The following is a 17,143-nucleotide window of genomic DNA, read 5'->3' as shown; positions in this document are numbered from 1 at the left end:
CGCAGGCTAAAAAAAGGAGAAAAAAAAATCGAAGCAGGGTTGATTTTTTTTCCTGTCTTCCCGCACATCAAACCAGGGGACCGATTAAACCTACCTTGCGCACGATCGCAGGCAGACTCGGGTCCTTCTTCCCCCCCCCCCCGCCCCCCCGGGAAGCTTGCCTCGCCGTTCTTCTCCGCAGGGCCGCCAGGGGTCTCCGGCTGTTGCGCTATCCTAGCGGAGGCCGCCTCTTGCGCGGAGAAGTCTTTCCGTGGCGCAGCTTCCTGTGCCTGACTCAGCTCTCCAAACCAGGCGAGGATTGGTTGAAGCGGCCGGGAGGCTCAGCTTTGCCTTGGGAAGTCCAGCCTCGGCGGCCAGCCAGTAACCTCTGTGCAGCCTCCTCCGATTGTGCCCCCATCTAATTATCGCTTTTTGCAAGTGCCCAGGTTTGCTCTGGCGCCGGTGCTTTCCCCTCCGCCGGGCGCGCGCGGGTGATCCGGGCGCCGCTCTCTGCTGGCGGATCCGTCCTGCTGCATCGGGTCTCGCCCGATCCTGGTAAGGAACCGGGTCGTGGGAAGCTTGAGTTGGGCCTCATCGGGCTTGGAAAGGTTGCACGGCATTAGGTGGGTCTCGGGACGGTCCCGCTTGATTCCTTCTCCTGGGGGATCGCCGGAGGGGAAGCGGGACCGAGTGTCGCATGATCCTCCGCCTGGGCTTTCGGTGGCTGGCTGCCGTCTGCTGATCTAGGCCGCTATTGTTTTCTTGTGGGGCTGCCCCGCAGGATTAAACATCTCTCGCGCAAAAGGAGATCCTGCTGCTATTTTGCCCCCCTCCCTCCTTCCCCATCAGTGGATCTCCCTCCTTCCCCGAGAGGTTCAGTGTAAAGCGTTTTATCTGAATCAATGCAAGGGGGGGAAAAAATCGTTTGCGCTTTTCTAGTTAGCAACAACCCCACAGGGCTGTAAAAATCCCGGTGTTCATTATATATGGTAGCAAAGAATCCCCGTTGGCCTCTTGCTGTTTGCTGCACTTGGTTTTCTTCCTGCAGCCCTTTCATTGCCCGTGTAGGTAACGTTGTAGTTGCTGTATAAACGATTGAAGAAGCAAACGAAAGTTTTAAAAAGGAAAAGAGCAACCTGAGGCACATTTTCTCTTGTTTTAATTAGAATCTAGAGAAGGGAGAACCAGCACAATAGGCAGGAATTGTTTAAATCATTTTTTATCATCTTTGTTTATTTGTCTATTTATTTATTTATTGGTTCGATTTATATGCCACCCTTCTCCGGAGACTCAGGGCAGCTTACAATGCGTTAAGCAAAAGCCTTCATACTTTTGTATATACCTGCTTAGTAGGGCTTTCGGGGGCCCCCCCCAAAGCGGTGTTCTTTTTTCTACAAAGTCAGCTTATTGCCCCCACAATCCGGGTCCTCATTTTACCTACCTTGGAAGGATGGAAGGCTGAGTCAACCTTGAGCCTGGTGAGATTCGAACTTGCAGTAATTGCAGGCAGCTGGTGTTCCTTAACAGTGCTTTACTCTGCTGTGCCACCAAGGCTCTTGTTATTGTGTGGCAACTTGGACATGTATGGACTTCAACTCCCAGAATTCCCCTGCCAGTATGTTGAAAAACACTGTTTTAGATGAAACAATTCAGCCAACCAAGCCAGGTAGCCCAGTCAGAAACTGGTTAGGAAACTCCACTCCCTTGTGTCAGTTTTCCTGGTTGGGTAATGAAATATTTGCAGAAAGAAAACCAAACTCAGCAAGCACTGACCCCCAACTTTAACTTCAACTTTAACCCCGATTTACCCTTTGTAGCTAAAGGTCACTTCTTGTATATTCTCCATTATCTATCATTTGCAGCTTATCTATAGCCACACAACACTGTCTCTTTCTTTCTTTCTTTCTTTCTTTCTTTCTTTCTTTCTTTCTTTCTTTCTTTCTTTCTTTCTTTCTTTCTTTCTTTTTCTTTCACTAAGTGAACTGTTGTAAGTTGAGGACTACCTGTATATCTAACCCACAATTCCCCAATGTTTCTGGCTTTGCAGACCAGCAGCGGGGGGGGGGGAGAGGGGATGGTTCCATGTGAGTGGCCGGCAAGCGTACATGCACGCATCTCCATTTGTGCCAGTGGCATGCATGCACGCCTGCCACTTATTAAGCAATTCATTATGTGACCATGCTCAATTTTTTGACTTTTTCTGCAGTGGTGGTTAATTGAATGCCACAGTCATTAAATGAGCACAGCAGTTGTAAAGTGAAGCCATTTTATCCAAAGGCAAACCAAAAATAAACACCCGTTTCTGGCAAAATGCACAGAAAGTGACACACGATTGTGGAACCTGCAAAAGTGGCCTTAAATGTGGGCCAGCTGCCAAGTGCCCAAATTGCGATCATGTAACCGGGGTTGGGGTTGGGGCAGGTGTTGGGACTTGAAAACTGGGTTGTAAGTAGTTCTGGGGAGATCCGTCATAACTCCAAAAAGCCGCTATGCCACACATTTGGGACTACCTGTAATATGGCTAATTTTCATGTGGATTCTATTTCCATCCAGTCATTGAAAAGATGGTGAATGAGGAAGAGGAGGGAACTCCCAAGCAGGGTGGCCCTAAAACAGCAGAGCCACATGGGATGCTGTCTGAGAGCTGCCAGAGTCATGTGTCTCCAGACGTTGAATCGGAAGGAAGTGAAACCAACGAGATGGAACCGAGAAGCTCAAAGCATGACCAGGAGAGCCATCCTCTTGCCGTCAACGGTGACGTTTCTGACAGCGAGAAGGTTTATCCCTCACAGACACAATATATTTGCCCTGTTTGCGGGGAATGTTTCAATGGGAGTTCCTGTCTCGTGGAGCATCAGAGGGTTCACAAAGAGGAGAAGCCACGCGCCTGCCCTGTCTGTGGAAAAGGTTACAACCAGGAAGCTGACTTGGTGGCGCACATGCAGAGTCACACTGATGAGAAGCCATTTTCTTGCCTTGAGTGCGGGAGGAGCTTCCTTTTCAGCTCAGACCTGGTGGCCCATCAAAAGGTCCATACTGGAGAGAAACCTTACATCTGCCTAGAGTGTGGGAAAGGCTTCTCCCAGAGTTCCCAGCTGATGTCCCACCGCAGAGTCCATACCGGGGAGAAGCCCTATGAGTGCATTATCTGCGAGAAGAGCTTCCGGTCCAACTACGACCTGGTCAACCATCAGAGGAGTCACACCGGAGAGAAACCTTACATATGCTCTGACTGTGGGAAGAGCTTCACCCGCAGCTCACACCTCATTTCCCATCAGAGAGTCCACACTGGTGAAAGACCCTACCCTTGTGGGATCTGCGGGAAGCGTTTCCGGGACTGCTCCCATCTCATTCGGCACCAGAGGGTCCACACGGGTGAGAAACCGTACGAGTGCTCCATTTGTGGGAAGAGCTTCCGGGTCAATTATGACTTAGTCACCCATCAGAGGAACCACACCGGAGAAAAACCTTACGAATGCCCCGATTGTGGGAAAGGCTTTAAGCGGAGTTCGCACCTTATCTGCCACCAGAGAGTCCACACTGGAGAAAGGCCGTATCCCTGCGGCATCTGCGGGAAAAGCTTCAGCTATAGTTCAGACCTTATTAAGCACCAGAGAATCCACACAGGGGAGAAACCTTACGAATGTCACATCTGCGGGAAAAGCTTTCGGATCAATGCTGACCTGGTCACTCACCAGAGGATTCACACCGGAGAGAAACCTTACACCTGCTCTGATTGTGGGAAATGTTTTGCCCGGAGCTCACGTCTTGTGTCCCATCAGAGAGTCCATGTGAAGGACGGGACCTTGGGAACGTCTCTTTCTGAAACTGAGTCATCCCAGCCAGGAGCAGCTACTGTGTCCCCAGCTCCTGAGCACCCTTGGGCCAAGGAGGAGAAGCTGGCCCCAAGTGAGCCTCTGGCTCTGACCAGCCTCGGAACTTCTACTCAGTTCGTCCTTGGTGATGCGCCTCAGGCTGGCCACGTGAGTGAAATAAAGACAGAGTGCAAGAGCTGAGACACAAGAAAACTAGAAGGAAAACACTTACTTTCCAGTAACAAAGTAGTGTACGGAATCTGGAATCCCTTGCCCATTTTAATTAGCCTTCATGGATTGCTTGATCAAACAAGATACTATCCATGGCTTCCCCCCTCTCCCCCAGTGTGTGCATATTGAAGGATGAATGGGTTGATCCAAGGAAGAATGAAGTATCCTGCGCCCGCAGCATGGTCTCGTCAGCCGTATTTCAATTAAAAGCCATTTTGACATGGGCTGGCTTTGCTTCCCCAAATAAATTCTTGGAAACATAGTTTGTTGAGAATTCTTGATTAAAAATGTATAGCATAGAGGTGGGAGGGGAAGTATACAAAAACGGATGTAATGTTGGAACCTCTTCAAAAATATATTTATTGATGCAAGCTAAAACAAGTAAATATGGCACTGCTGTGTATGGGTTGCCTTGAAATGACAAATGGAGCAAGAAAAATATAACCGAAATTAGTGTTTATTGTAGGGAAGTATTTTCTTTTAAAATAATGCAAAGTAATAATCTCTTATCCATCATGGTTGTTTCTTAAGAAATCCATACAACTTAGAGTTTATTTGCTCTGTTCCTCAGTGGAAAGCCATGACTTTTTAAGAATATGCTGAACATTCACAGTTCTTTTAAACTCAGTCTTCTGCTTCACCGAAACATTCTGTTGTTTATTATCTTCTAACAATTTCTCTCCTACGTTTGTGTGTGTGTATTTTTAATAAATAAAACATTGTTGCTATAATAAAAATGCTTTAGTTGGGTAGAATAAAGCTTTAAGTCATTAATAACACTAACTTAATTTATAAGCAATGATCTTTTTCGTACAGATCGACCACTCATACAAAGAGAGGGAAGCCCATGGGATGTAAGAACAGTTTTGCTTACTTCTCCCTCTCATTTCTCATGGAGAAGCTGTGCAGCCCCCCCAGCCTTTCAATAGACACGTCCATATGTCTGTCAAGGGGAAGAATTCTGGTGGATTTTTTGTAGTAGTGCAGTGAAGGCATCTCTCCTTTGGGTCTTATCTCAAGGTGCATTTAAATCAAACTTGAGGAATTTCAATCCAGCTATCTAAAACATAAGCCAAGTATGACGCAAAGGCTTGTTGTCTGTCTGTCTGATCTATTTAACAGATCTATCTGTCTGAAATGTTTATGCTCTTCCCTGGAGGTTCACCACTGATCTCTTCTGGTTTATTGTATTCCTTCTATTCATTAATCTTTTTTATTTATTTTTTTCCTGAAATCGCTAACTTTCACTCACGGTTCTTCCTGAAGGGAAGATGGGGTGCTGGTAACAGATTTAGTCAACTTTGGGTGCAGTTATATCTGGGCTCGATTGTGAGTAGATGTGCCTGGGACTATACTATACTTGGGATTATACTTATATTTTGATAGCACCTAACAAATTGATCGTGAAAACTATCAGTTGTTCCAGCCGTAGGTCTTACCCCATAGCCGTAGGCCATGAAGAAATTGCGACCAGCAAGCAAGGCTGATAAATGGAGTATTTTATTAATGCCTACAATTTTTTTTTAGAGAAAGAGGCTCTGAACAATGTCCTTATCTATGGTGCCTAGGTTCACACATCTCTAAACTGCAATTTTATTTAATAATTTGTTGATTAAGACATAGCACACTGGGTTCACACATTGTGCAGTCTTAAAAACCACAATAAAATAATAGACAGTTTCACACAACTTACTAAAACAATACCATCTGCATTACCTGTTAAATAAAAGAGTCAGAACTCTTCCTTGTTGCACAAATTCCCAATATCTTAGCTAGCGGTTTTTGTGGTCTTGCTTATAGAGGTAGTCCTCAACTTACAACCATAATGGAGCCTGGAATTTCTGTTGTTTGTCATGACAATTATAAGTTGAGGCAACCATGTGGCTGACATGATTTTACAACATTTTTTTACGGCAGTCATTAAGTGAACACCAATGTTGTTAAGTGTACCTATTGTCCACAGTGGACATTTTTTTTTTTTTTGCCAAAAAACAGAAATAAATGTCAGTTTCCATGAAAACAATAATTGTAAATTACTATCCCACAAGTATGGGATACTGCAAATGGGCATAAATGCATGCATAAATGCTGAGTGCCAAAATGTGATCATGTGACTGGAGGTCACGTGGCCATTGGAACTTTGAATCTGATCTTAAATATGCTTTGGAGGGTCCATGGTAACTTCAAATGGTTGCTAAGCAACTGGTCATGACAAGGACAACTTGAACGTAACAAAAACACTAAAGATCAAGGGCAGAAATGGGGATTGGAAGTAGGGAGAGAATGTACAGTATAAGCCTTGGCAAAACCTGAGAAAACTGGAGATAAAAGATTGTTCAATGCGTTGTTTATATTTGATGAATTGCACCTCCCAGAATTTCCTGCCAGTAAAGATAATTGTGACTGAGCTACTTGTCAGATTCTCTAAAGTATCTGAAGAACACGTTGGAGAACACTGCCCCATTGCTGTAGAATGGCACCAGCTTAGTCCTAAAGTTTTCAGCTACTACTGTCCAAAGTACTAGACTATCGATGATGCATTTGCCGATATCCGATCGAAGAAACAACTAATTTGAAAATGCATCTCTTTGAGCTAATATAAAAAGTTGATTTTTACCAGTGTCATAGAAGAAATTCTGGGTTAAAGTTTGGCCATGTTATGTGGAAAATGTACAGTTGATAAAAATGTTTCCCTCTTACTGGATGACACACCTTTCACCTAGCTTTAAGGAGCAATCTTGGATTTAGATGACCATCTGCACATTTAATTGCATTTCCTAGGGATGCTTTTTCCAAAAGGCAACTGGATTTTCTTGGTTTTTCCTTGGAGATGTTTCACTTCTCATCAGGAAATTTCTTCAGTTCTAACTGAACTTTTGGAACAAAATTCTGTCTTATTTTCACAGAAAACAGTTATAAAATTAAAATACAAACGATATATATACCAAACAAACAGTAACACCAGTGCAGAATATAATCTCTTACTCTAAAGCATATAATTCATAGATGTGTCACAATAAACAGTTCCACAAATGCTATGTGGCTCTTTCTTAACATAATCTGCCTTGTGTTCCCATATTTTTCTTTAAAAATAAAGATTAAGTTCAATTGGCAAAAGCGAAATGCAAAAGTGCAACCAGAGAACCATGTGCAGCTTAAAATAATGGACAATCTGTTCATTTATTTTATCTGTATTGGTTTATATTAGTGGTGCAGAAGTGATTTTTGCTAACATTACACAGACGGACACATTGGATGGATTTATATATTATGTTTACCTAAACATGGGGAAACTGAAGGCCTCCAATTTTTTTAAAAAAAATTTGATTTATATGCAGCCCTTCTTCGGAGACTCAGGGCGGCTTACAATGCGTTAAGCAATAGCCTTCATATTTTTGTATATTTATACAAAGTCAGCTTATTGCCCCCACAATCCGGGTCCTCATTTTACCTACCTTAGAAAGGATGGAAGGCTGAGTCAACCTTGAGCCTGGTGAGATTCGAATTTACAGTAATTGCGGACAGCTGGTGTTAATCACAATGCTTTTAGTCTGCTGAGCCACCAGGCCCTTGGAAACCAATTAATGATGGTTTCCATAGTCAGTCCCAAACAGTAGGACCAGTGGTAAGTAATGCTGGGATTATTCTTTAGCAACATTTGAAAGTCAAGTTTCTTCACTCCTGCAGTAAATCATCATACAGTTTTGCTTGGGCTTTGAATTAGGTGCAAACTAGGCAGCTAGAGAATATTGACAAGAGTTTAGTTAAAACTCGGGCTTAGCACAATGTATGAACCCAACTTTTACTAGTTTAAATATAAAAAAATAGGCATGCTGTGACAATTAAACCTTGTCAACTTCACAAAGAATAAGGGTTTTCCCTCTGAAAATATACTAGGTATAGAAGGAACTGATGCTAGCGTAATCAGAATTTTCTGTAACTTGGCCAGCTGGACCGAAGGGAAGTACCATTGGGAGCGTGGGGAAAATCTTTTCTGTCTACATAAGTTTTTTCTTAAACTTTCTTTTTGATATGTTTTATCGATCAAGTTTGTTTATATCTCATGTTTACTGTTCTTCTGTCTGTATTCCTATAGACTTGAGGTTTTTTTTTTTTTCAATTTAAATTTACTGTATTCCAGTTTCTTATGGTAGCCAATAAAGTTTGTTTGAAATTTGAGTGTTTGTCTTTTACTGGGAATTACAAGCTAAACAGAAAAGGGAAAAGGCTTTCCCAGTGTAGATTTAACTGGTTTACAGTGGCATTCCTCAATTCCACAAGTCTTAAAGTTGCCAAGGTTGGACCCCCTTGCTTTAAATGAAAGAAGATTCAAAAAGAGCTAGATAGACATGAACAATGGACTGAAATAGATATTTGCAAATTTAGCAGGGAGAAACCGATTCTACAAACAAGCCAGGAGAAATATAAGGCCCATGGACAGGATGGGAGACAGCTGTCTTGACAGGAGTCCATGTGAAAGAAATCCAAATGACCTTATTGGCGACAAGTTCAACATGAACCTGAAATGCAACTGTTAAAACAGGCAGACGTTTCCCTCGGATGCGTTAACAGGAACACCGGTCCAAATCACAGCACTCTGCCCCGGCCAGACTCCATTTTGTATAGAGTGTCTAGTTCTGGGTGCTACAGTATAGAGAGGTAAATTAGACCAAGTTCAGAAAAGGTTTACTTAGGTGACAAATAGTCTGGCTATGTGGAACTCTAAAGCAGTGTTTCCCCATCTTGGCAGCTTAAAGATACATGGATTTCAACTCCCAGAATTCCTCAAGCAGCATGGCTGGCTGGGGAATTCTGGGAGTTGAAGTCCACAGGTCTTCAAGCTGCCCAGGTTGACAAACACTGCTCTATAAAATATTTATGTATGTTTAGTTGCAGAAATAGTGACTATGGTGGGAGGAGTCCGTGCCTACTACAGGTACAAGTAGTCCTCAATTTACAACTATTTGTTTAGCAATTGTTCACAGTTACAATATCACCTAATCAAAATTTGGATGCTCGGTAACTGGCAAGTATTTATGTATGATAGTTGTAGCATCCTGGGGTCTTGTGATCACCATTTCCAATCTACCCAGCTGGCTTCCAACAAGCAAAGTCAGTCAGGGAAACTGGATTTTACAACGTGACTCATTTAACAAACATGGCAAAAAAGACTGTAAAATCAGGCATGACTCATTTAACTGTCACCTTAATTAGCAACAGAAATCCTGATCCCAACTGTGTGGTCGTAAGTTGAGGAGTACTTGCACATCAAAGTTCGGAATCAATTTTTAATTATATTTGGTCAATAAAGTCGGTGAGATGATTGATAGATTATGTGCCATCTAGTTTGTATCTTCTCTTAGGGACTACTTTAATAGATTTTATATAGACAATCTGTCCCCAGTCTGGGCCTTCAGATTTTCCAAGGATGCACACATTGCCACTGTAACAGAAAAAAACCTCCCTTTTTATGACTGGTAATCTCTTAATTCAGGGTAGAATTGGGGCGACTGAATGGAGCTGGGCATTTACTGGCTGGATCCCCTTCCTGATGCTTATGCAGAGTTCATAGCAGATACTTTTTCTTTGTGCCTAGGAGAGAAACATCTGCACTACCTAGGATTGAAATCTCAACCTTCCGAGTGAAAGGCGAGCATCTTTACCACTAGGCCACCACACTGCTCTGCTACATTAGCAAATCTGTTTGGAGTAATATTACTGGTAATTATGTCCATGGAGCACTCAGGTGGCAATTCATTCTCAGATTTGGGGTTAATTACAGATTACAGCGGTCTCCTGAAAATAAAAATGCCCTGTTTTCCATAATCTTGACTTGGAATAGGAGAAGTAGATAAATTTTGCCTCTGCTCCAAGTAACTTGCCCTGCATGTTCTGTGGAGAACCCAACCTTGATTCAAAGCCAGGACCTCCTACTAACACTGGAATCAGGAAATAAAATAACATAAATCTAAACTGTTTAGTCTGTTGATGGATGAGGGAAAGAAGCAGACAATTTACAAGGTGACTGTACACAAAGGTTTGAAAGGCTGTTGTGAAAACAGGAAAAAGGAAAAAGTCATGTGAGAAGCCTTGAAAATATTTGATTTTAAGGGTGAGCCTGGATGAAGGACACACGCAGGCGGAGGAGATGTCCTTTTGCCAGACCTCAGGTATTCCTGGTTCATTCTTGGGCGCCGAAGGACGTTACATTTTCCAGAAATCTGGTAACACCTTTTCTGATTAACAAGTGTTATTAAAAGAAAGCAGCTTTCGTGATTGGTATCTGTTGGCTGGAAAAGGGGTTACCAGCAGGGGTGGGATTCAGCCGGTTCGTACCGGTTCGGGCGAATTGGTAGTTATGACCTGCGGGTGGCCCATCTGGCCTGGCGCTATGCCATCCAATTTAGCTGCATTTTTTAAGACGTGTGCATGCGTGCAAGTGCACGCACGAGCAAAGCACGTGCGCAGAAGGCCACACGGACTCACATTTTCGGTGCTGGGGCAAACTGGTTGTTAAATTATGTGAAGCTCACCAAGCTCCTGACTTTTTACCACTACAGGTAAACAGAGCTGTCCTCTTATACCAGAGATGCAGGGGTGGGTTCTACTTACCTTTACTACTGGTTCGCAATGGGGCCGCACTCATGCGCTTTTCTGTGCATGCGCAGAAGCGTCCTGATGACATCGGGGTCGGTGGGCGGAGCCTCCCACCAGTTTTACTACCGGTTCTATAGAACCAGTCCGAACTGGGGGCAACCCACCACTCATGGCCCATGGGCCCACTGTCTGCCGGGTGCTTAGATCTGGTCCATGGGGCTGCCTTGAAAACAGCAAAGGATTGGCCTGCGATGCCTCTGCTAGTGAAAACGTAGCTCGGGTGGGCCGTGCGCAGCTAAAGCTAAAACAGAACGGCCTTCCCGAGCTCCATTTTCGCTGGCAGAGCGCTCGGGCCACCACAGGCACCGACAACATGAGTGATGTCGAACTGACCACGGCCACCCTAGCCACATACCCTGTCCCCTCCCCCCCCCGAGGTCAAACACAACCCTGATGCGGCCCACAATGAAATCAAGTTTGACACCCCTGTCCTATACTGTAACAGGAGATCTTTCAGCAGTCCTAGGAGCAAAGAGTCTTCCTAGAACAGAGATTATGCTTACTAAAGTTTCCCACACTTGTTACCTATACTGTACAAGAAATAAAAGAGAGAGAAAATTCCCAAGAACAAATAGTTCTCGAATTATGACAATTGTACCCAAAACGTGTTGCTAAGTGAGACAGCTGTTAAGTGAGTTTTGCCCTATTTTACAACCTTTCTTGCTACACTTGTTAAGCGAATCACTGCATTTGTTTAAGTTAATAGAAGAGTGAATCTGTTAAGTGAATCTGGCTTCCCGATTGACTTTGCTTGTCAGAAGTTCACAAAAGGTGATCCCATGATCCTGGGATACTGCCATGGTCATAAATATGAGTCAGTTCCAAGCGTCTGAATTTTGATCCAGTGACTATGGGAATGCTGCAACAGTCGTAATTGTGAAAAATGGTCATAAGTCACTTTTTTCAATGCTGCTGTAATTTCAAATATCCATTAAATGAACTGTTATAAGTTGACAGTTCTGTGCTGTGCTAAATCATAATGTAGGTTCTTTGGTTATACAAAGATTTGTTATGATTTGCATGACGCAATTTGTCTCTACTGCTTAGCCACAAATATAGTGGGTTTTTTGTTTGTTTTGATAGACACACTCTCTCCTGTAGGTTTAACATGAAACAAATACTCTTTAAATTTTTTCCATTTATTTCTGCAGGAAAATGAAAAGAGGAAAGAAAAAAGCAGCAATTGATCTCCTTTTAAGCAAGGCAGAGTATAATCCTAACCTACAGATTAAACATTCAACTTTTCGTAGAAATTCTTAAAAGAACCACAATTCTCTTTAGGGAGTTGCACTATGTTTCTCCCCCAGCTCTTCTGAGAGTAGATTTAGTCACTGCGACACACAATTTCAACATTTCCTTAATAATTAAAATTGATTATGGCTGCAGTCTGGATCCTCCTTAGTGCTTTTTGCCATGGGAATAACAAATGAGCATTTCTGAACATTCAGATATGCACTATCTTGATGGGGCATTTTAGTTTTATACCTAATAAGCAAAACATTTCTGAGCATGTGTCTTCCACATACATTTTGTAAGACAAAAAAAATTGCTGTAAATACATACATACATACATACATACATACATACATACATACATACATGCCCAGGCACAATTTATTCATACAATTACAGAAAACAGATTTTTCTCAAGCTATGAATGTCAATGCTAGGATATGATATGGCATCATTCATCTAATGTCATCCTAACTGATTGTATCATTTTAAGCCACCACAGTATTTAAAGGGTTTAACAACATTGCTCAAGGTTAAAAAGGGCTTTGAAGGATAATTTCAGCAGATCAACGCAAGCCAAGGTTTGTTTGCTTTTGGGAAGCCCTCTTTCTTTCCTTCTTTCTTTCCTTCCTTCTTTCTTTCTTTCTTTCTTTCTTTCTTTCTTTCTTTCTTTCTTTCTTTCTTTCTTTCTCTCTTTCTCTCTTTCTTTCTTTCTTATTGCAGGCAAGAACTTAAGGAACTGCTTCTGAAGAGGGAGATTGCTGTAAATTAGATCCATTTGCAATAGCCGCCCAAATGTTCTCACCAAATTCCTGTCTGGATGCATGTATTCATTTTACAGAGCTATCAAGAGTCATGGTGGTTGGGAGGAGCAGACTACAAAACCTGCAGAATCCAGCACATCTTCATAAGATATTTCCTCAGACCTGGATTTGGCTCCTCTGCTGAAAAAGACATAAAGAGTTCCGGAATTATATAGCGCTCTCGCATCTTTTTAAATTTTTCATTGAACTGTTTATTTATATCCCACTTTATTATTGTTACAAGTAACTCAAGACGGGGAACATATTCAACATACCTTCCTCTTCCTATTTTCCCCACAACAACTCTGTGAGATGGACTGGGGTGAGGGTATACGGCTGGCCCAAAGTTATCCAGGTGGCTTTCATGGCTAAGGTGGGACTTGAACTCAAGTTTCCTGCTTTCTAGCATGGAGCCTTAACCACCAGGGGTCTGCAACCTTAAACACTCAAAGAGCCACTTGGACCCATTTCCCACAGACAAGAAAACACCGGGAGCCACAAAACCCTTCCTGTGCCTGATTATTTCTTGAGTGGCCACAAAAATAGCATATGTAGTTGAATTAAACGTTCTGTTTTCTTCTGAAACTTTTCTTTTCTTGAATTTATCCATGGTTGGCCTACCGGGGGTTGAAAAGCTCAATAAATCGCGTGCTAGCGGGTGTCACACATTGGTGGTTGTGACGCATATTTTGAGTGACAGGGAGCCGCAACAGAAGGGTGAAAGAGCCACATGCGGCTCCAGAGCCACATGCGGCTCCAGAGCCACAGGTTGCTGACCCCTACACTAAACCAACCGTTATCTCCCTATGGCTGAAAACTAGAGGGTGGGGGTGTACTGTGCCTATCTGAATGCCGCATTGGGTTCTATCACTTGACCCTTTTCTTAGATTCTTTTAATTTAAAAAAAAGAAACTCACAAATCCCATTCCTGTTCATCCAAGGAACTCATTTGGGTGAGCAGGATACAAACAGCAGCTGGATATTACATTCCATCATTTTAGATGTAGACATTTTAAGGGCCACCCATTAGTGTTTTCAGTAGTGGCTCAGATATACGCTTTTTTAACAAGACTTGACCAATCCTACACTTATGCCTAAATAATATACTGCATGAGATGAGCAACTGTAAGTAGTCAAGTCACCATTTAAACATTCAGAAGGAGGCTTCCAATATATTTTGCTTGCTCTCTATTCCTGCAAAGTCTAATTCCATAGAATTAGACTTTGCAGGAATAGAGAGCAAGCAAATACACTGGAATTAGGACAGTTTCTTCCCAGGCAGCCCCATTCTGCTCTAACGCAATTGCTAATGTTATTTGAAGGTAATTAGGCAAATTTCCAAGAGAATAATGGTATTAGCAGCTCTGTGTTTATTCCCTTTAATATGTAAAAAAGATGTGGAGACTCTAGAAAGAGTGCAGAGAAGAGCAACCAAGATGATTAGGGGACTGGAGGCTAAAACACATGATGAATGATTGCAGGAACTGGGTATGTCTAGTTTAATGAAGAGAAGGACTAGGGGAGACATGATAGCAGTGTGCCAATATCTCAGGGTTTGCCACAAAGAAGAGGGAGTCAAGCTATTCTCCAAAGCACCTGAGGGCAGGAACAAGAAGCAATGGGTGGAAACTAATCAAGGAGAGAGGCAGCTTAGAACTAAGGAGAAATTTCCTGACAGTTAGAACAATTAATCAGTGGAACAACTTGCCTCCAGAAGTTGTGAATGCTCCAACACTGGAAGTTTTTAAGATGTTGGATAACCATTTGTCTGAAGTGGTGTAGGTTTCCTGCCTGGGCAGGGGGTTGGACTAGAAGACCTCCAAGGTCCCTTCCAACTCTGTTATTCTATTCTATTCTATTCTATTCTATTCTATTCTATTCTATTCTATTCTATTCTATTCTATTCTATTCTATTCTACTCTACTCTACTCTACTCTACTCTACTCTACTCTACTCTACTCTACTCTACTCTACTCTACTCTACTCTATTCTATTCTATTCTATTCTATCATTAGGCAGTATATCCCTATAAATGAGATCTTGGAAAATACAATCAAAAGAATGCATCTGTTGGTAGACTTCCCAGATGTATCTAGCTGATATTTTGAAAATAAAAACTGGCTAGATGAGTCTTCAGCTTGAGCTAGCATACTATTTATTCTATAATACAGCATAAATCATTTCATCCCCAAGTGTATCCTTGCTCACCTAAGACTTTCCTTGTTTCCCCCCCCCCCCCGCATAATTTAAAGTAGGGGTGTCAAATTCAATTTAATTGAGGGCCACATCACCATTGTGTTTGACCTTAGGGGGGTGGGGGGTGGGCATGGCCAGCTTGACGTCACTCCTGTCGGGGGTGCCTGTGGTGGACCAAGCCTCTGCAAGCAAAAACTGGCTCCTGAGCTTCGTTTTTGCCTGCAACAGCCTCCTGCAACCCTCTGCCAGTGAAAATGTAGCTCGGGAGGGCCTCACGCGGCCCTCCCGAGCTCCGTTTTCACTAGCAGAGGCACTGAAGGCCAGTCCTTTGCTGTTTCCAGGGCGGCCCCACAGGCCAGATCTAAGCACCCTACGAGCCAGATCCGGCCCCTGGCCCTTGAGTTTGACACTCCTGATTTAAAGGGCCTTATTTAACTATTCTGGATTCTGCAAAATTCTCCCACTTTTGTGTTTGGAAAAACGTTAACGTAAAAACATCAGAACGCTTCCTATGCCCCCTTATTGGTGACAACATCATCGCTAGAAAATTCTACACCAGGCTATGTTGGTGCATAGGAGGGCCTTCAAAGGAGGAAGGACATGAAATACACAGGTGTCACTCTTCTTCATCCAGTCAGAACCCCCAAATTATTAATCTGCATATATATGCAGGAAAACCCGTTTGGTTAGCTAATGAAAATTACTAGCAACAAGGATAGGGCAACATTGATACAAGCAGAACTATTATTTTGTTAAAGACCCCTAGTGAGGCTATCTTCTATGTTTAATACCTAACATTCTTAGTATTTCAGTTGCCAACCAAGTCAAAATTACAAGATGATGTAGATTTGACACCAATTTTTCTTTAGTACTCTCCAAAGAGTCCTGGGGAATATAGCGCGTGCTGGAAATTCTCTTTAAAATTCCTTATCATATTTCTTGAGTTGCAATTTCTCAAAATGGGGGGCGGGGGGGGGGATTTCCCCAGGTTAAGACAGAAAGTTACCTGATAGAACAGTTGGTGTGCGGAGCTCAGTCTAGCAAAGCCGCTTTGTCCCTTTCTCTCCCTTTTTTCTCAGGTGAGATCTCCAAGCTTTGTGAAGTTGCTGGTGCCTAAGGAGACTTGGATAGTGGCAAAAGCTTTTCCCACATGTACTGCAGATGTGGGATGCCTGCTTGGCATGGGACCTCAGGTGCTGAGCAAGCTTAGAACTGGAAATGAATGTCTTCCCACATTCAGCACACCCAAATGGCTTTTCTCCCGTGTGAATTCTCTCGTGTATATTCCGGCTGGACAAATGGCTGAAGCATTCTCCACACTGGCGGCAGGCATGGGGTTTTTCCCCCGTGTGGGTTCGTTTGTGCCTATTGAGGTTCGAGACGTAACGAAAGGTCTTCCCGCAGTAGAGGCAAGTGTAGGGCATCTCCCCCGTGTGGACTCTCAGATGTTTCACCAGGTCCGAGTTCTGTATGAAGCTTTTCCCACACTCGGGGCAATTATATCCATTAGACACATTCCCCTTGTGGTACCTCTGGTGGCTAAGAAGACTGCGGTGCTGCCGGAAAGTTTGCCCACATTCAGAACAGAGGAAAGGCATCTCCCCTGTGTGAATCCGCTGGTGGGTGAGCAGGTTGGAGCACTGAGCGAAGCATTTACCGCACTCTGAGCACAAGTGAGGCCTCACCCCTTCATGCAGCTGCTTGTGTTTAAGGAGGTTCGAACTCTGGCGGAAACACCTTCCACACTGAGGACAGGGGTAGGGCATCTCCCCTGTGTGGATCCTCAGATGAATAGTCAGACTCGACTGTTGAGCAAAGCTCCTCCTGCACTGGGGGCACTGGTAAGGTCTCTCGCCCGTGTGGACCCTCTGGTGAGTTAACAAGTTTAGGCTCCGTCGAAAGTTTTTCCCACATTCAAGGCACTGGTAGTTGCTGGAAATTGGCTGGACCATGGGAAGGACACCAGCTTTAGTCCCAGTATTACACTTTCCTGGTTCTCTTGCTTTGTTGCTTGGGGCCTCCATGTGGGGCTGAAAATTAATAAGAGGTAATTCAGATACCAACCTACAGCAAAAAGAAAAAAGAAGGTTATCTGGAGCTAGTTTCTATAGTTTTTTTTTTTTAAAGGAATGCTCTTAAAATGTCTTGGATTGAGGATTTGTAATGTCATTGTTCTTCTCTACATGGCCTGGTGAGACCACATATGACTATTGTGTACAATCCTGGGTA

General features: G+C 43.3%; 2 protein-coding genes across 3 annotated transcripts; one reads left to right on the top strand and one right to left on the bottom strand.

The window, feature by feature from the left end:
• Positions 1–218: 218 nt before the first annotated feature.
• ZNF544 (zinc finger protein 544) lies at positions 219–8,204 on the top strand. 2 transcript variants are annotated; one of them, XM_087883843.1, is made up of 2 exons: positions 219–534; positions 2,533–8,204. In XM_087883843.1, exon 2 carries the CDS (start codon positions 2,544–2,546, stop codon positions 3,993–3,995), a length of 1,452 nt encoding a protein of 483 aa, XP_087739969.1. In that variant the 5' UTR covers positions 219–534; positions 2,533–2,543; the 3' UTR covers positions 3,996–8,204. The 2 variants fall into 2 exon arrangements, with proteins under 2 accessions (XP_087739969.1, XP_034287696.3); XM_034431805.3 differs by having other exon boundaries at positions 323–602.
• Positions 8,205–12,760: 4,556 nt separating this feature from the next.
• LOC117673939 (uncharacterized) lies at positions 12,761–16,938 on the bottom strand. Its single transcript, XM_034431667.2, has 2 exons — positions 15,921–16,938; positions 12,761–12,859 (listed from the first exon to the last, which is right to left on the bottom strand). Exon 1 carries the CDS (start codon positions 16,936–16,938, stop codon positions 15,952–15,954), a length of 987 nt encoding a protein of 328 aa, XP_034287558.2. The 3' UTR covers positions 12,761–12,859; positions 15,921–15,951.
• Between the last annotated feature and the right edge of the window lie 205 nt (positions 16,939–17,143).

This window comes from Pantherophis guttatus, chromosome 2, assembly GCF_059756535.1.
Source record: "Pantherophis guttatus breed Tessera chromosome 2, ASM5975653v1, whole genome shotgun sequence".
Lineage (NCBI taxonomy): Eukaryota > Metazoa > Chordata > Lepidosauria > Squamata > Colubridae > Pantherophis > Pantherophis guttatus.
Note: the sequence above shows the minus strand (reverse complement) of the source record. Positions and strands in the feature narration are given on the sequence as shown.

Bases quoted from the DNA above. Each gene is read 5' to 3' on its own strand.
- ZNF544 (XM_087883843.1), top strand. From the start codon at position 2,544: ATGGTGAATGAGGAAGAGGAGGGAACTCCCAAGCAGGGTGGCCCTAAA.
- LOC117673939 (XM_034431667.2), bottom strand. From the start codon at position 16,938: ATGGAGGCCCCAAGCAACAAAGCAAGAGAACCAGGAAAGTGTAATACT.